At 36.8% G+C, this 19,801-nt stretch overlaps 2 protein-coding genes across 6 annotated transcripts in view; one reads left to right on the top strand and one right to left on the bottom strand.

Annotated features, from left to right (window-relative positions):
• Window positions 1–10,996, bottom strand: part of DLG2 (discs large MAGUK scaffold protein 2) — a 1,874,701-nt gene extending 1,863,705 nt beyond the window's left edge. For 2 of the 5 annotated variants that reach the window (XM_033121658.1, XM_033121657.1), the window contains exon 1: window positions 9,932–10,996. In XM_033121658.1, coding sequence (XP_032977549.1) covers window positions 9,932–9,950 — 19 coding nt within the window. In that variant the 5' untranslated portion in view covers window positions 9,951–10,996. The remainder of the gene's footprint in view (window positions 1–9,931) is intronic. The other 3 variants (XM_033121661.1, XM_033121660.1, XM_033121662.1) reach the window with 3 other exon arrangements.
• Window positions 10,997–11,919: 923 nt separating this feature from the next.
• TMEM126B (transmembrane protein 126B) lies at window positions 11,920–19,538 on the top strand. Its single transcript, XM_033119110.1, has 5 exons — window positions 11,920–12,016; window positions 15,441–15,562; window positions 16,636–16,829; window positions 18,318–18,429; window positions 18,735–19,538. Exons 1-5 carry the CDS (start codon window positions 11,936–11,938, stop codon window positions 18,916–18,918), a joined length of 693 nt encoding a protein of 230 aa, XP_032975001.1. The 5' UTR covers window positions 11,920–11,935; the 3' UTR covers window positions 18,919–19,538.
• The last annotated feature ends 263 nt before the right edge of the window (window positions 19,539–19,801 follow it).

Raw genomic sequence — 19,801 nt, forward strand, 5'->3', positions numbered from 1 at the left:
GACATAGGCTTTTGAGTGCCATCATCTAGTGCTAGAATTGTGGCTGCCCTTTATCACCAACTGGGGTCAATTCCATTATGCCCTTTGTCTCTCTCCACTTAAATTCTTGCTTCTAATTAATGAAAGCTTGAGATTGAGAGTAACCTAAAACTACACACCTATACAAAACGATAAATTAAGCAACAACAAAATAAGACAAGATGATAAGGATCCTGTTATACAAGCCAAAAATCCCTAGTCAGATATTGATAGTTACAAGTTGAACAAAGTGGAAAGTTGAAATAATTATCCAAGTAAGTCAAGATTAATATTTTAATTGATGTTCAAATAACCAGGTATAAGTGGAGAATTTTCCAACTGAATTGCCAATATAATGCCTCGATCCTCCTATTTTCTTTGATAAAGGAAATCTATCTTCATGGGACTCCTGAATCTACTGAAAGAATGAAACTAAATTTGGATTACCTGAAGGTAGGCACAGGAGGAAATGGGGGGAAATAATTTTTTGTATAAAATTTTTTGCATGAAATGTGCAATGCAAAGGATACAGTGAATGTTACATAACTGAAATTGTAGGTAATCATGTGTCTGTTAATTCAGGTTCAACTCTTTTAGGTTTAAGAATAGCATTATAAATAATTTTAAACAGCTAATGGCAATAGTGCTAACAAATGAACTTTTAGAAAGAAGAAAAGGATAACACAAAATTACTCGCCACAACTAAAAACAAAGAAGAATTATAGAGTACATGTTAGGAAAACTAAGATCAAAGTATAATAGAGGAAAGGAAAAACTTAATAAACAAATCTTTGAGAGCAAAGCATTTAGAACAATGAAATTCTTTATATAAATTTATGCAACATTTTTTACAGCTTAGAAAGAACTTTTACATGCATTATCTTATCTGATTCTCATCACTGAGAAGTCATTTTATGCCTGTTATACATAAAACTGAAATTCACAGTGGCTTATCCAAGATCGGATAGCTACTAAATAATAGATTTAAAGCTTAAACCTAACCTTTTGATTCTAAGTATAGTGTTCTCTCCACAATACCACCCTTAATCCTCCAGAAAGAGTTGAGCATATTTCTATAAAAATAAATAAATAAAATGACCAATCAGATACAAAATGTATCACTGAATTTTAGAATCTAAGGTTACATATTGAATCACTAATTTTCACGTGTTTATTAAAAATTGTATTCATAACATATAAATGAAAATGGTCCCATGTTTAAAAGTCTGATAGACAGAAATAATAAATTTTGTCATTCATTGATCAAATATTTATTAAGTATCTTACTATGTTCCAGACATCAGGAACTCAATACTGAACAAGATAGGCAATATTCTACCCTCTCAGAGATCTTTGTGTAAAAGTAAAGATAATTAAATAGGAAATTTCAACAAAGTAAAAAGTAAATTAGAGTGCAATAATGCTATGATGAGGTATCTGGCATGGAAGTAAGTTGATGCCATACATACCATGTTAAGTTTGGCCCATACCCAATGAGGAATAACAAGCCATGGAAGATTTTTAAAAGAAGATAAGCGTGACCATTTTTTAAAGTTCTAAAAAGATCACCTTAAGTACAGTGTGATATATATCAATTAAAACAAGCAAGAACAATTAGGTTTTCTTTTCTCTCATACCATTTTTAATGAATATATGCATTGAATATAAGCCCCAATTTTGACCATTACTTATGAGACATTATGACTAGCCAATAAAAATATTTTATTAGCTGAATTCTTATTGTTGATGTTATTGTTTTTGTTATTTTGTAAATTGAGGATAGTCATATGAAAATAATAAAATGATGACTGCCAACAGAAAAGTTACCTTTGTACCAGGTCTTTATAAAGAAGTTTTTTAATATTAAAATTTACGTTCAAGGTGATAAAACAAAGGTGTCATTTCATTACTAGTAAGATTAGCTAGCATTTGTTAAACAATGCGAAGCATTCTGCATAGATCACCTTATTCAATCTTTACAAGAACTCTATGAAACACTACTATACACATTTTGCAAATGAGGAAACTTAAATTGAGAGAAATGAAGTAATTAGTCCAACAGTACACAACCAGTAAGTGCTTGAACCGGGATTCGAACCTTGGTCTATCTGTCACCAAAGTCCATACTTTTATGCATTATGCCATTCTGAAACTTTACTTATTGGGAAAGGATCACACTGTTTCTTTTTTTCTGTAATTGTCAGAAAAAAGCAATTATACTTTATCCCCTCAACCCCCCCAAAAAAAAAATACTTAATGTACTTCAACAAACACTTGTTCATTAGGATATTTCCTCTATTGAAACAAAGAGATATTAGTATAAAATAGTGAATTTACATTACTACCTTTCAGATAAGCCATGTTTTCAGATTTTCTATAGAATTGAAGAGAACAATGGGAAAAGTGTAAGATTAAATAGTGATACATAGAAAGGTAGAAAAGAGCAAATTACATTTCAACTGAATGTTGAAATACGCATCATTGTAATAAATATTGTAATAAATGAGAAAAATGAAAAAAATTGATAAAACTTGAATTTAAACTATGGGAAAAATGGGCAGATTTAAGGCAGATCTAAAGACTGCAGTCATTTTGTACATACTGGATGATTTACAAATTACTTTAGTATCATTGAAAGAGAAAAAATACTCCTAAGAAATGCTATCATAATCTATTAAAAAGTACAGGATGGCATTTCCTGTCTGTAAGCAGTTGTGTCCTTGCCATATCTAAGCAGGCTTGCGCCAGAAGTTGACCAGACTTTCCTACTTACAAAATAATTTTTACATGGACTAGATAGTTTTACTGTCATAATAATCCTAAGAGGTGAGTATTATTAGTATGTATAGTCATGTTTTAAGATGAGGAATTTGGAGCACGATCTGTTTAATTTCTTTAGATAACATAGCCAGCTGATGGTAAAGACTAGATTCCATCCCCGGGCTCTTTCCACTGCAACATATTGACTTTCAATTGTTCAAAGAACACCACAGTCATACAGTGAAGAGAGCATTAGATGAGTTCCGGGTCCTAATTCTATCACTAACCAACCTTACAAAAGTGAAATTCATATACATTATCTTACTTAACGTGGAAAAGAAACAACATATATTATGGGAGAAAAATGTATTAAACCCCTTTTAGAAAAGGAAACCGAAGTTCAGAAGGATTACATGATTTCCAGAAGGTCACCTAGTGACATCATCATACGAAGACGTGTAAACTTGATTGTACATGTGGGATATTGGCATTTTGAGATGTGAATGTTTTCCTTTCTCTAAATTTTCCCATTCCCTTTCTTCTCATTCAAGCGGGTAACTGGTTTTGTACTTTATTGCCTCAGGGGAGGGATTTGCCAAGAGAGAAAATGGATTTGCCAGGACAGAAATGACAAAAAGTCATTCTACTTTTTGCTTTCCCAAAGCCTAAGGCCTCAGAATAAAAGAAGAGTTTGTTACCGAGATAAAAGAGATTCTCTGTTATATGCAGAGAGAGAGGGCATAACCCATGCCCTCCTCAGTCTAGAAAAAGATTTTCTCAGCTGAAGAAAAGAGAGAGAAGTCTTTGGATCCCAAGGCAGCAGGGATCTAGGCTCTGCTTCCTGGCATTGCCTGGAAGCCAGTAAGACCCCAGAGAGGAATGGTGTCACAATGCATCTAAGTAAACAGAAACAAATTCTGGGGGGGGGGAAATCCCTGTCTTAGAAGTAGCAAATCGCTGCCAGACCAGAAAGAACTATCTAGACACAACCACTCATGTCTCAGAGTAAGCAATTATGTGTACATAATCAATGACCAGAGTATAGCCCCATTCCAGGTAGAACTCTACCATAACCCCAGAGAAGTAGGGAAAACCTCAAAATACAGTGGAGTGATTTTGTCTACCATTCAGTGACTGAGACACAGAAATAAAGCTTAACTATAGAAAATAAATGGATATTTCTTACATACCTAAGTTTATAGACTGAGAATCCATCTTGGTGATATCTGATCTTGTCTCTTCTCCTAGAAGCCAGGTCTTCTGACTACTGGTCTAGGTTTTTTCCCACAATATTACTGCTATTGATGATGATGATGATGAGAAGAGGAGGAGGAGGAGGAGGAAGAAGAAGGAGGAGGAGGAGGAGGAGGAGGAGGAGGAGGAGGAGGAGGAGGAGGAGGAGGAGGAGGAGGAGAAGAAGAAGAAGAAGAAGAAGAAGAAGAAGAAGAAGAAGAAGAAGAAGAAGAAGAAGAAGAAGAAGAAGAAGAAGAAGAAGATAGATGCTATGGTGATATAATGGCAAAGAAAATAGATAATGATCTGAAACAGCATCTTACTATTCCCCACATTGCCTGGTAAACCTCTACTGGTCTTCTGTGTCTCATCTTTACTGTCATATCTCCCAGAAAGAACTCCCTGACTCCCCTAGATGAGGGTGGGTGCTCTCCGTCTGTTTCCATGACACAGAGTGTTAACCTGTGTTAACACAACATTGAAATTGTCTGTTTCCACATCTGTCTACCTTATAAACTTTAAGCACCATAAAAGCAGAAACTGAATATCATTTCTCACTGCAAAATATGTTCCTAGCACAGTGCCTGGTACATAACAAGTATTCAATAAATCTTGTTGAGTGGATAAATAATTGAATAAATAAATGGAAGTAAAGCCATTGCCTAAAATACATATATGATTTTACCTTTTAAAAGATTGTATAATTTATTACCTTGAGGAATTTTAAATAGAACAGAACCTAACAAGTTTATTCCAAGTCTTATCACATTTTAAATGATAAAGATATTATACCTCTCCAAAATGATAGGCCTCAGAATCTTCCCCTAATAGAGTTATGGCCTCAGTGGCTAGCAAGATGATGTCGTCAGAAGAAACAGGATACAAATCTTACCCATAATCTTTGAAAGTTTTAACTTAGTAATACATTTTCACAGGATTTTCTACTTTATAGTACATCACTCCTTTTGGTCTTAAATCCTAAAACAAATGGGGTCAGAACTGTTTCGTAATAGAGGTGATTTGGCTGTAATTCTTGAAATAGCTTTGAGAAACTTACTAAACACTGAACTTATGCAGAAAGCTTACTACTTGGAATTCAGAATGACTGACTGGACAGAAGAGACTAGGTAAAACTCATGATCCTTTGCTGACAAAGCAACCTACATTGAGGATACAGAGCCCTTGTGCCTTGACTGCTACAAATTCCTGAGCAGAAATTAGAGCTGGGGAACAGGTCCTCCTCCCCCAGTTAAAAAAAAAAAAAAAGGAAAAAAATGTATACATCTCAGCCTTATACTAAAAAAATATTTTATAATCACTGACATGGTTAAACAGTAAATATTAAGAAATAAGAGCATATAAAGAGGGTATATAATTAAGAAAGAAGAACATTCTTGTAGTTTAGTAATATATTGTTATTGAAGAGTGAGAGATTGATTGATTGATTGATTGATTGATTGATTGGCAAAGGTATGAATTAATTGAATGCCTTAATTCAATGTTTCAAAAATCCAAGATTTTGTTGATATCTTCTCACTGACTAGATTCTTCCACCCAAAAAAATAACCAATAATTGGCCTAAAGGACAGATCAAATATTCTATCATGTATGGAGCACTTGAGCAGTTTTCCAAAAACCTAACCGTTCAAATATTTTTTGGTTATAAAGTCATTAGTATAGAATCATTTGCACACTTTTCCAATACATAAGAACTGTAAAATAATTTCAATTGACAGATCATTTTAGCAATATGCCTACTGTTTGCTTCATAACATACTCCTAATCAGCAGTTGAATATAAAAAATATTCTATTTCTCTCACCTGATGCTCTTTTTATGACTCCTCAATTGATAAGTATTTTCCAACATCAAGAGTCTTTGGCTTCATGATTTGCAATAATTCTCTTAACCAAGGTCAAAATAACCCCTTTGAGAGATTTGAAATCTAAAAATTCTTTAGTAAATTACCTATTTTACTCTGACTTACAGAAATTGAAAAAGTTTGAAAACTGCCGTTTTCCATCCCTCTCTGGGAAAATTCAGTGCTTAACTATTTTGAGTTTTACTGGCTGGGAAAAATAAAAAATAGAAAAAAAACATGAAGTTTTGTGAAATGGAAAAAGCATCTGGATATAAAACTGGTATATATATTGAAAATTCAAGCACAAATTTGGTAAAGTATATGCAAAAGGAATAAAGCAGCTACTCGGGCGGGTGCAGCCAACAAATTACGGTACATATTTTTCCCTTTAGAATCTGCAAACAATTATTTTAAGAAGTTAAGAAAAGCTAGAGAAATAGAGAACATACCCAGATAATGAAAGGCAAACAGAAATTAGTAAGATCCTATAAAAAAGAAATTAAGCGACAAAGTGCAGGAAATAGACAATGAATAAAGAAAACTTGAAATGAGGAAAGAATAAACAAAAGATTTCTGGGTCCCTTCCACAGAGAGAGGATGAAAAAAAAAAGAAGAAGAAAAGTGACATTTTTGTGAAGTATACAGTCAACCAAAAGGGAAGACTGTGAACCCAGGAAACAACATTCTCAATGTCAAGGATGCCCATGAGATATATGGTAACATCATGTCTTTGAACTCTAATTACACAACGTTCTTCAGCTTTCTGTAAAAAGAATAATGTCAAAATATATGAATTATTAAAATGATAGTATTTAACTTTCCACACTTGGTAAAAATAAGTTTATACACACTCCATTATATCACTGAGAACAGCTATAAAAAAAATTCAAAGGAAATAAAGTGTTACATAAATGAAAAATGTCAGGTAGACTTCTTTACCCACCTAAAAGAAGCTCAGAAGATAACTAATGGGATAATTTTTAAAAAACACAGAAATGAAGTGAGCACCAGTCTCAAAGTACTGAAAGCACTGATTTCTTCACATACTTAATGAAAAGGGAACAAGAAACTACTCAAAAAAGAAACTTCAACATACTAAAAAATTCTGGTGAAGCATATCTTGTTAAAACATCAACTTTCCACTGAAAACACAGGGAAGGACACAATTATCATTCACTTTTATTTTACATTAATCCAACATGAAGCCAGATCAGATCAACCAGTCCACTTGAAATAGCCCTTGACAACACATCATGATCTTACATCATATCAGAGAATGCTAATACAACTTTTCTTGGATTGGCTCCGAATTTTCACAAATTAAAAGAGGTCAAAGATGTCCTGAAGGCTCAGTCGGGAACAAATCAAGTTACTACTGTAGAAAAGAGAATCCTGAATGAAAAGCAACTCTTGGGGAAAAAAATCTCTAACAGAGAAATAAAGAGTCTTCTGTTGATAAAACTGAGATCTGTTAAAATGTGAAGAGTGGGGTTGAGGAGGTAGGAAGTTGTGTCATAAAGCAAAAGAGCAGTGAGTACAGGGGTTTGAGGTACAGCAGTTTTAGCTTATCTAAGAGCAGTCAACAATAGTGCCTAAAAAAATGGACTTAATGAGATGTCAGACCCATTCGCACTTCCCATCATGGTTGTATGTTACCAACCAGAGAACCTCCTCTGTACTTTTATAATAACATACAAAATAAACACCAAATGAAATCTGTCCTATGAAAATTTATTTAAACACGAACATATTCAACAATGATTAAACATGTGGCTCAATAAAGATATTTATTGTTAAAATTACATTAATCTAGCTCTTCCATCATATCTACCAGATGTCACAATGAAGAAAGAAAAAAGATTCAAGATGACAGAGGATAGTACTCTCTGCAGAATAAATCTAGGTTAGATTTTACTTATATTTTAGAAATAGTACAAAAGTAAGCTTAGTCAATTAAAAATATAATGCACATGTCACAATTTATTTGGCTAGTTGTGTAAAGATTCAAAAATATATCTTAATACTTCTGGTTTTAAGAGATTAAAAACAAGATAAATTGTTTTTCTAAATAGATTTAAAGAGATCAGTTCATAAAGTAAATTACATATGCATATACTTTAGTATAACCCAAATATATACTTGTTTTGCTAATTAGAACTTGTTGGTTCCTTAAAAATTTGATCCATTACAAGCAATTCATTGTTAAAGAAGGAAGAGAGAAAAGGAGGGATGGAGGGATGAAGGGGGGAAGAGGGAGGAAGGGACGCAGGGAGGAAAGAAAGAGGGGAAGAGGGAGGAAGGAAGAAAGAGGGAAAAGGGAAATAAAAATTAAATTACTTCTCATAAAGTATAAGTTTCAATAATGTATCAGCAATTTTTGTAACTTCCTTTAAAGGTAGGAACTCTTAAGAGACTCAGTCTATTGGGTTTAAAAACCTTAAGATCACTGGCTTAGTTAAGTTACACCTAAAATATCAATTGCACTTCCTCCTCCTCCTTCCTAGATTCCCTTTTATCCCTTTATATCTCTCTCCCTCTCCCTGGCCCCATCTGTCTCTCTCTCTCTCTCTCTCTCTCTCTCTCTCTCTCTCTCTCTCTCTCTCTCTCTCTCTCTCTCTCTTTCACACACACACACACACACACACACACACACACACTCACGCAATGTGTTTAATTCAATTATAAGTCTAAAATAAAGTAGTCCAATAGGGACAATGTCTTGAGAACAATAAATGGTAGAAAGAATTAAAATACACTGTAAGTTAAATAAATCAAAGAGCCATATCATTTATTGGCTACATTACCAAAACCACTCTTGTTCCAGACAAGCCACTATTGTCAGGTCTAGACAGGTGTGGCTCCAAAATCTCATAGAGAGTTTACAAGTGCTTCTCTCGGTGACAATGAGCGAGACTGGGAATGAGAGAAGGAAATAATCCCAGCCTTAAATCCCAGTGTACAAAAGGACATTGCTAGGTGTTTCAAAAATTTTAAATATCATTTTCTATCTCTACAGATGACAACAGTTGGATAAAGCATCTCACTGATCATAAGTTTTCTCAATGCACCTTCCAAATCCACAGGTAGACGGATTCAACATCATGCAGAGCCAGGCTACACTTTAACCATCACCCTGAACTTTAGTTTCAGGTTGTAGCAACTCATATAACTGGGCAATATTTGGATCTATGCTAGCTCAGTATAGTAGAGTTCAGTGGTGTTCATATAAATTTTGGTTCAAAACTCTCGAGAAAACTATAGTTGATCTGATCTTCTGTACATGGCCAAAAAAAAAAAAAAAGGCTGGTTTCCCTTGTTTCACTAGGATCCTTAGGAACCAAGTTAACCTGGGATAGATCCAGGCTAAAGTAAATCCCAAGATCTGAACTATAATAAACTATATGTCAGGAACCCATTGGCTCTTGATCAATTTCAGGAATGGATACGTGGTAGGAGTCAGGTGTTTGCCTCACTTGAAGAACTTGCCAATCATGCTATTGGATATTGCATACATCTGAAAAAGCACACAGTTACCCAAATTGTCCTTTATCACAAAAGTGAAGATTTACACTAGAGTAAACCCAAATATGAAATCTATTTTCAACCAAAAGATAAATAATAAATCTATAATTTTTTTCAGTGCAGTTCTGCTATCTTTTACAACCATGTAATTCACTTGATAATACTAAAACCATGCCGAAGAACACTGTACAAGTTTCGTTCTTAAAGATTTTTAAAAGTGACCTTTAACAAGCTAAGAAAACAAGCTGAAGAAAATCCCAAATCTATGGTACCAAATCTATCCTCATTATAAATGGTGATTTAGACAACCTGATTTATGAAGTCATCAATGTCTATAATTAAATACTATAGTCCTACTTCATTTCACGTTAGCAAAATTATATTACTAAACGATGTGCCACAGAAAAGACATTATTATAATAAATATTTCCCCAAGCTCAAGCAAAATTTTACTCTCAAATGGAATGCAATGTAAATTGCAAATACCAGAACCAAGAAAAGGGAGAAACATATATTATATAAAAGCCTCATAGCCCACCTTTCTTCTTGACTGGCATTCTTGGTCCTTCTACTGTCACAGGATGCAGGATCTCTTTTCAGGTCTCAACTCGATCCAACTGGATTGAAGCCAAGAGCCAGGTAACTGTTGCAAACCACTTCACCTGTTTAGTTTTGAAATCCAGGCTGTCTTCTTTCAGGTAAAGAAAAAATAGCGTATCTTTTCCACAATTAAACTTTTGACATTGCCCACAGAGTTTAGTGAAAAATAACTTTTGAGTTTTTCAAGTTTTTCAATTTTTATAAAATATTCTGTTTTTTAAAAAGCTAATAAAATTATTGTAAGCATAGAAAATATTATTAAAACTCCTCTTCAGGCAGCAACATTTTTGAAGATCAATGAATAACTCAATTAAGGCACAAACCAAATTTACAAAGCTGTTTCATTACTCAATACATGATCTAATTCAAAAATGAACTGGTTGATGAGAAAGATCCTCAATTCTTTAGAGAAAAATTTAAACACCCCTCCAAAAAATAAAAATACTTTTAAAAACCTCTTTGACTGGTCTCTAAAAAGGTGGGTGAGTTTGAAGAGTTTCCTGGGGCAGAACACAGACTGAAAGGCCCCTTTCTATTTACTGGACCAGAAGTTCCAGATCTCGCCCCCTCAGTAAGACAGGATCCAGCTTGCTGTCACTTTCATTTTTTTTCTTCTGTGTTGTCCAAGCCCCTCAGGCTTGATCCTTAATGCCCCTCTGATTCTGATCCTCCCGTGTATTAACCGAGAGGACTGAAAAGAAGGAAAGCAATCCCTTGGCATGGAGACATTAAAGTGACAGTGCTACTCAATGGGCACTTGATGCAGGATGAGTTGGCGAAGCAAATTTCTTCACACTGGAGTCATTCACATCATGCCATCTCTTCGCATCCAAGCAGCTGCCTATCCAGCGAGGAAAAACACTGAGACTGCTCCAGAGAAGTCAAACCTTCCCGCAAAGGTGTTTTCTGAGACGCTGTAGTAATATTAGGCATGTGAGCACAAGCTGTGCAGAGAGAGTTCGCGATTTCCTAAATGAGAGTGTTCGGCTGCTTGGCTTCCACATCCACCCTTTCTCTCAATCTCTCTCCAAACTACCCACCTTCCTTGTGCAGAAAAGACAAGAAATCTGTGCTACCGCTGGCCACCCCTACCCACACCCCATTCTTATATAGAAGAGCACAGAAATGTCCTGCACCCTCCAAGCGATGAAGTGTTTCCTCAGGCAGGAGAAACAGCAGCACTAGAAATTATATAACTCTCGGATTTGGCTTCTCTAAGACATGGAGGCTGGAGGGTCGGGGGTTGCTGGTCTGGGAGATACTGCTGGGCACTGAGCGTGCACAGAAAGGCGCCAGGCCTCGTTGCTGCGCCCCCCACCCCGAGACACTGGCTGGCACGGGGGTCTTCTCGGGAATTAGGGGGCAAATTTCCCTCTGGTCCCTTTCCAAGCGGAGTGAAAGGATGGAAGATGAGGGCACTAAAGATTAGGAAGAGGAGTCAGTCGGCTGCGAGGGGAGGAGGCCAGTCGGGGCTGCCCTGGCGGCCGGGTGGGCTCAGGGGAGGAGGTGCCTGAGAAGCCAGAGCCTTAACACTTGGGCCAAGCCAAAGGCTGAGCTCCCTCAAGGAGTGAGAGGGGCGGGCAGCTCGGCCCCAGCTAACAGAGGTGCCCAGAAGAGAGGAAAGCGCGCAGTAACATCCCTGCGCTCGGACCGCCCCTTGTCTCCCTCGGGATGGGAGAAGAGGGAGCTAGGTTAACAAATAGCAAAAGAAGGGAATGCAGGGCTGGCGGGGGGGCGGGCCTACGGGAGTCTGGACCTCCTCGAAGCCAATGAGAGGCCGTAATTTCAGGAAGCCGCACCCAATCACAGCCAGGATGGAGGGCGCGGCTTTTGACTAAGTCGGGGCGGGCCGGGCGGGCCGGGACTGCGGGAGAGAGGCGTGACCACTTCCCTCCCGGCGTTCTCGGTCCCCGCCCACTCGCTAGTCACGTGAGCCCTCAAGATGGCGGCGCTCGGGCGTGAGGCTGGGGCTGACCTGAGGGATGGAAGTGTGGTGCCGGTGGGAGCTGGGGAAGTGCGCAAGGTAGGCGGAAACCCAGGTGGTATGGGCCCTGATTTCTGTAGCCTCAAGTGTTGGAGGACTCTTCTGGAATGATGTATAAGGGGCTTGAATACCTAAAGAGAACAGCTCCCAGGTCCATGCAGGGCTCAATCAAGTCTCCAGTTGCAATGGAAAGAGGCGGAAAGAATGTAGGAGACCTAAAGTCCAGTCTTGATTGCTTGATTTTTCTTGCCTCCTGGCCTTTGCACTGGCCTTTCCTTCAACTTGAAAGGCATCCCTGCATCTCTCCCTCCCCACACAGCGCGCGCCAAATTCTCCTCTTTCGGATATTCGCGTAAATGTCACTTCCTCTGGGAAGCCTTCCCACATTTACCCTGGATAGGTTAAGTTTGGCTTTTGCTTTTATGGCATACTCACTCTGCGTTTAAATTCCCTGCCTTTTTGTCCAGACCTCCGTCTGGGTTGTGTGTCCCTGAGGATGACTACATCTTGATTATCCCAAGGGTTGTCAAATGATGGAAGATTGTTGAATAAAATTCTGAAAGTCAGGTGAAATAGTACACATAAAAGCACTACAAAACCATAAAATACTTTGTAAACTATAAATCTACATAAATACACTCTTTCTGGTATGATCATGGAGACCAGTTGAGTGGCCTTGGACTATTTAGATAAAATGTTGGTTATAGCAAAAATCTTTGTTTCAATACTTGTCAAAAATCTATCAAAAAGCTATCCATATATTTTTGTTTTAATAACAGTACCTTCCAAAGACTAGGCACTCAATAAATATTTGCTGTCCTGTTTTAGTATTTTAGGCTCATAATCCTGTGTCCTCCTAGACAAGGTAGGGGGTTGATACAAGTCATAGCCTGAAAGTTTTCTTTGTGAGGAGTAAGGGACTTCAATGAATTGAATGACAGCAAAACAAAAAATTTATTCAAGGTTTCTGGTTAATTATGTTACTGACTTCTGTCTTCATAGAACATTAGATATAGAACCTCCCCCCAGATGTTACTATCTCTTCTCTTCCATTTTCCATTTAGATGTCCGAGGCAAAAGATTAAATCTAGTCCCTGAGAAACTGTAACTTGTAAAAAAAAATAAAATTTTCCCTGTCCTCCCCAGATATTTTAAAGAAAAAGATAGAACTACCATGTTTCCCCGAAAATAAGACCTAGCTGGACAAACAGCTCTAATGCGTCTTTTGGAACAAAAAATAAGACCTGGTCTTATTTTACTATAAGACCGGGTATAATGATATAATACAACATAATATAATTAATATAATACCGGGTCTTATTAATTTTTGCTCCAAAAGACACATTAGAGCTGATTGTCTGGCTAGGTCTTATTTTTGGGGAAACATAGTAGCTTGAGTACAGTCTAAAATGATGCAAGGAAAGAAACTAAGTCATTATTAATTAGTCACTGTGTAATACCATACAAATGTCCAAAGGAGCCCATATCTTCAGGATATTTATACCATGGATGAATTGGCCTTTCATTAGTTAGGGTTAGGATTGGTACATAAGAGGTCGGACAATTAAGTTCAAGAACTCATCCTAGAAAAAGTGCTACATACCTCATTGCTGAATATCACTATGGTCACCTTCGAAGTACGCCCCTTGGGAAGCTATGCACTGATGCCAGTGCTTAGTCCACCCTTCAAAGCAATTTTGTAACTCTTTATCTGCAATGGCCATCAGAGCTGTCATCGTATTACCCTTGATGTCCTGAATGTCATCAAAATGTCTTCCTTTCAATATTTTCTTTATCTTTGGGTAAAGAAAGAAATCATTGGGGGCCAGATCGGGTGAGTAGGGAGGGTGCTCCAATAGTTATATGTTTACTGACTAAAAACTCCCTCACAGACAGTGCAGTGTGAGCTGGTGCATTGTCGTGATGCAAGAGCCAGGAATTGTTGGTGAAAAGTTCAGGTCATCTAACTTTTTCACGAAGCCTTTTCAGCACTTCCAAACAGTAAAATTGGTTAACTGATTGCCCATTTGATACAAATTCCTAATAAATAATCCCTCTGATAATCAAAAAAGGTTAGCAACATCTTTGCAACAGGTTCACAAACTTAATTGTCTGACCTCAGCTTATTCAGCAAATGAGTATTACAGTGATGTTCAACATGTGTCCATTGACTGCCAGCAACAGAATCACTTGGTGCTATTAAAATGCAGATTTCTAAGTTTCACCCTACTCCTGTTGAATCCACATATCTCAGGTGGGAGCTCAAGAGACTGCATTTCAAATAAACTCCCCACATGATTCTTGTGCACAGGAGAGGTTGAAAATCACTGATTTATTAAGTAACTTCTGTGTTCATTGCACTTAATCCACTCTAATTTTCTTGCCTGGGACTCCGGAAATTTGAGATTTAGTCTATGCCATTAACTAAATTTGATGTAAAAATGGAGATTGGTATAAATTGTGACGGGCCATACACTTTTCTTTGAATGAACTTTCTATTCATTGGCTAACCTGGAATCCCATAATTCTAGTGTGGCAAAAAATTTAATGTTATTAAGACTTTTCACAGAGATCTAAGAGTCTTACCCAGAGCAAAACATTCAGAAAGGATCCTTTCTGAGGATCCAGGGTGTTGTGTTTTTTTTTACCACTGGTTTCTGTGAAAATGGTACTGGCCAAATCCTCATGGTCCCTTGACATTGACAACCACCTATTCATATATCACATTTGGGACACAGGAACCTCCAACCCTGGTGTCCAGTGCCATGAGACCCTACTCACCGGTATACCACACAGCAATTTCCAGGAAAGGCCCTGCTTTCACCCCAGGTACTACTAGGGAGCTGGATATGTAACTCATGTAATGCAAGGTAGCCATGATCCACTGCCTCTTCCTAGCCTGGAACAGTGTCCCTCTTTGTGATTTTTTTTCTCTCACTGTTCTGCAAGGCAATCCCTGTTCTCTCTCCCAACTTTCCACGAAACTCAACATAATCTCTAAAATGAGCTCAGGCTTTCATGAGACAGAAAATACAGATAGTTGTCAACAAGTAGCTACTATTTTCTTCCAGCTCTGAAAAAGCTAGAGCAAGAATTACAAAGGCCTGGCTACCTTTGGGGAAAACTATGAATAAAACAAAAACTCAGTATCTCAGTAAGTTATTCTATACTAAGTCCTAAGGCAAGTCAACATTTCTGAAACTCATTTTTCTCATCGATAAAAGTAGAAATGATCATTATCCTACCAATTTCTTAAAATTGTTGTGTGAATTAAAAAGCCATTGTCTAGCAGATAATAAGAGCTCATGAAATGTTGAATCATTAACAACGTACGTGAAAGTAGATGACAAATATCTGACACATTACTAAGGCCTAAATGTTTTTTAATTTGAATCTGTAGAATTTATAAGATTTAATATTAATATCGTTTGCTCTTATGGTTCTGGAATTTTGTGTTTCCCAGGATATCAAGATGGCAACATACACACATGGTCAGCCCAGTCCTTCTGTAGGAGATGCAAAACTCAGAAGACCAATGGTCATCGAAATCCTCGAAAAAAAAATTGAATATCTTAGAAAAGAAAAGTAAGAGAAACATCCAGACTGAAAATCTTTAAAAACAAAAAAAAACAAAAACTTTATTTGCAAATCTTCTATATTACCATTGTTTCTGGGTATCTAAAATTCTGTTCACTTTATTGAGTTGTCTATAAAGAAAGCTTATTTTAAAAAAAGAACTGGAGGGAAACATGAACAGATGAAAATAGTGGGGTGTTTTTTTTTTGGAAATTGGGGCTGTGGATAATTTCTTTTGCTTCTTAAAAAATGTCCAAAATTATTACTGAAATATTTCTTGTGCAATAAACTATTTTTAAATTAAAAGTAATTAGGAGAATACCATTTTGGGGGCTACTTATATTTAATTCATTCTCATTTGTAATTAAATTCAGTTTAGAATTGATTACCTCAGCCACAGTGCTGAATTTAACAAAAAGGAATACAGCTTCCATGATGTACATACGGTTTCATATTACCATTTTGACTTTTAGATTATTGGAGCTCAAAAAATAAAAATCAAAAGATGTGGATCTTAGACCTTCGGCATTTCTGGATTTAGGAATCAGTCAGAATAAGTCAAACTAGATCTAGCAAATATCTTTGGATGAAGTTTTGGAAATACTGGGCAAATTATTTTAAGTATATCTGGACTAATTAAGAAATAGTTATTTTCTAGAAGGCCTGACCAAATGTAAACTTTTTTCAAATGACCTTAAGCAAATTAATTTTTTTAGTAGCAAGAACAGTATTCTTGGATTTAGACAGCTCACAAAATTTGGCTATGGTGCAATATCCATATATATTTGTGATCCAAATTTATTCTCTCTTTAAAAGAGCTCCATTTTAGAACCACTCTAAATATTCTCAGAAAGAGAATTATATCCTCTGATTTGAATGCAAGTTCATGAGGAGTGGGATTTTTTTTTTCTTTATTCACTACCTCATCCTCATCATATAGAAAACACCTTGCACATAGTAAGTGCTCAAGACATAGCTGATGTTGAGTAAATATGTACTAACAAATGACTATTGAGGAAAGGATATGTCCATTAAGGGAATATTATGTTGAACTTAGTTTTTCTGTTTGTTTTTCCTATTAGGACTTTAAATATATATGGAACAGCGGTCTTTGGAACAACAGCTAGTTTATCTGGAGTGCTGGCAAACTTCATTTTCAGACACTGCTTCAAGGTTAAACATGATGCTTTGAAGACATATGCGTCATTGACTACACTTCCATTTTTGTCTACTATAGTTGCTTATAAGCTCTTTGTAACAGATGCTTTGTATTCAGGTAAATTTAAATTCATTAAAGTATGTGTTTCTGTCTGTGTAAAATTATCCATTAGCATATACTGTTGCTACTGCTCATAATAATCCCTTACATTTGTGTATTGCTTTACCACTCACCATGTACTTTCACGTATATTGTCCTGTTTCATCCCCACAACAGTCCTCCTCCTCAGGCAGGGCGAGTAGTATTGGGTCTTTTTCACAGAGAAGCAACGAAAGCAGAGACATGTTCAAATATAAGCAGCAACATAATGCACTAAGGAAAAAGCAGGTTTTGGCCTACTACACACATGATTTCAGATCCTACCTCCTACCATTTAAGTTTCGTGAAATTGGGTAAGTCATTTAATATGAGACTCAGTAGTTTTATATGTGAATTAGGACTAATAGTACCCCAGAGGATTGTTGTGAGAATTAAGACAACGTATATTAAATGCCCAACATAGTATCTGGCGTATTATGGGCTTCTAACGTTATTTCCTGCCTCCTCCCCTTGCCTTAAGTTTCACAACTAGTAATTGATGGAACCCTGTTCCTCAGGTCCCTGATTAAATATCTCTTCCCCAGGGAAACCTTCTCTAAGATTTCTCTCAGGGCTGGTTAGGTTTCTAGATACATTCTTTTCATTTTAACTTCAAAGCATTGTGCATGCTTAAATTTATTTATTTAAATATTTGTCCAATGTCTTTCTTTCCTGGTAGACTGGCCTGAAGGACAAAGATTGGGTCTCTTTTATGCAACACTGTATCCCTAGCACCTGGCACATGCCTAACACATAGACAATAAAAGTGCTTTAGCGGCGGACGGATGGCTCAGTTGGTTAGAGCGTGAGCTCTGAGCAACAGGGTTGCTGGTTCGATTCCCACATGGGCCAGTGAGCTGCGCAACTAGAGTGAAGAAAACAAGCTGCTGCTGAGCTGCCGCTGAGCTCGCAGGCGGCCAGATGGCTCAGATGATTAGAGCGGAGCTCTCAACCACAAGGTTGCCAGTTCCACTCCTGCAAGGGATGGTGGGCTGCGCCCCCACAACTAGATTGAAAATAGCAACTGGACTTGGAGCTGAGCTGCGCCCTCCACAACTAAGATTGAAAGAACAAAAACTTGACTTGGAGCTGATGGGTCCTGGTAAAAACACACTGTTCCCCAATGAAGTCCTGGAAATACACACTCTTCCCCAATAAAGTCCTAAAAAAAAAGGTGTTTTAATCCAGAATCCAGATGTCTGCCCTGCTATTTTAATATTCTTTTCTTATGAAGTTGCTTCTACAACCACCTATGTAAAACTTAACTCTCCTTATGTAAAATATAATAAGAGCATTTTTCAGATGTGCATTTAGTCTATTACGTTCCATAGAGTGAATTTCTAATATTCTTTCTACCGTTTCACTATAGTTGGGGACAATACAGATAACTACTCTATGGGGGCACAAGACTTTCTTAATGTTAATCCTGAGTTTTAAAGGGAGACCAAATTTACTTTTGTTTTCCAGGTAATATAAGCAAGGAAAATTGTGTTCTCAGAAGTTCACTGATTGGCATAGTATGCGGTGTGCTATATCCCAGTGCTTTGGCTTTTACTAAAAATGGACGTCTGGCAGTCAAGTAAGTCTGTTTGTTCGTTTCCTTCCATCCTTCCTTCCTTCTTTCCTTCTTTCCTTCCTTTTTTTTTTTTTTTTAATATTAGTAAACTCTCCTTATCCTTTAGCTGACAATGACACATTTTAATCAAAATATAGTAAGTAGTTTGGTATTAAAAGTAGCTAACTAAAAAAAAAAAAAAATAGCTTAACTTTTAACCTTTTTGCTAGCTTCATGAAAGAGCTAGAAGTTGTTAGTTTAAGAGAAATCAATGAATTTTTCATAGAACATGCATCCAGGAGAAGTGTTTAACTCTTTTTCCTTTTTAGGTATCATACTGTTCCACTGCCACCAAAAGGAAGGGTTTTACATTATTGGCTAATGCTTTGTCAAACAGAGATAAAGGCAATGGTGATTCCTCTAGTCTTTCAGACAGTCGTTGGAGTATTTAATGGTCTACAACATTATGCAATATTTGAAAGTACACTTGAGAAAACTGTATATGAAGATTAACCGAAGAATGAATGGATATTCAATCAGCAGAATGGATTTTTTTATGATGAGGACTCAGGCATTGCTGAAGGAGCTAAAACTAACTCTAGACACTTTGTTTCTGTTCTTTTTGCCTAGTATATAGCAGGTACTCAATAAATATGCAGTAATTCAATATATGTAAGTTTTGTCTTTCTTTCCTCATTGTATATGGAAATGGGTTTGAGGTCTCAAGTTCTGACCTATACACTTATATATTCATTCATCAAACATTGATTAAGCACCTGCTACATCTCAGGCACCTTGTTACATGCAGTAATAAAAGATGGTTCTTACTCAGACGGAATTCACAATTAGAAGAGAAATTACCAATGTGAACACATAGCATAAGAGGGTTTGAGAGGGATACACATAATTCTGTGGGCACAGTGGGTGTGTGCCTGTCAACTACCTGGACAGAAGAGAAAGCTGTGGGGAAAAGTGACATTGGACCTAAATTTTGAAGGAGTCAGAAGTTCATAAAAAAGCAAAATATAGAAATAGCATACAGTCCATTCCTCTAAACTGATTCACTATACTTAGTAGGTTATCATTAACAAATTATTTTTACTGTGCTTTTTAAAGAACATGTATTGAGTGCCCATTTGCTATGCTTTCATATAGGCACCTGGGGACAAAGATTCAGTCCCTGCCATCGACAAGCTTAAAATCCAAAGAAGCAGGTCACAGCATGCTCCTTTAAGAACATTCCTGCGCTACACATTTATCTTGGTTCAGGAAATGAAGACTATCTGATGAAAAGAAGAAGACCCAACATGACCCCCACAGCTCATTCTCCTTGTCTTAACCATGTTCATATTGAGATTAAAGATTTCATCATCTGAGGCCCCAAGCAACCCAAAGC

The sequence above is a fragment of the Rhinolophus ferrumequinum genome, chromosome 11 (assembly GCF_004115265.2).
Source record: "Rhinolophus ferrumequinum isolate MPI-CBG mRhiFer1 chromosome 11, mRhiFer1_v1.p, whole genome shotgun sequence".
NCBI classification, from domain to species: Eukaryota; Metazoa; Chordata; class Mammalia; order Chiroptera; family Rhinolophidae; genus Rhinolophus; species Rhinolophus ferrumequinum.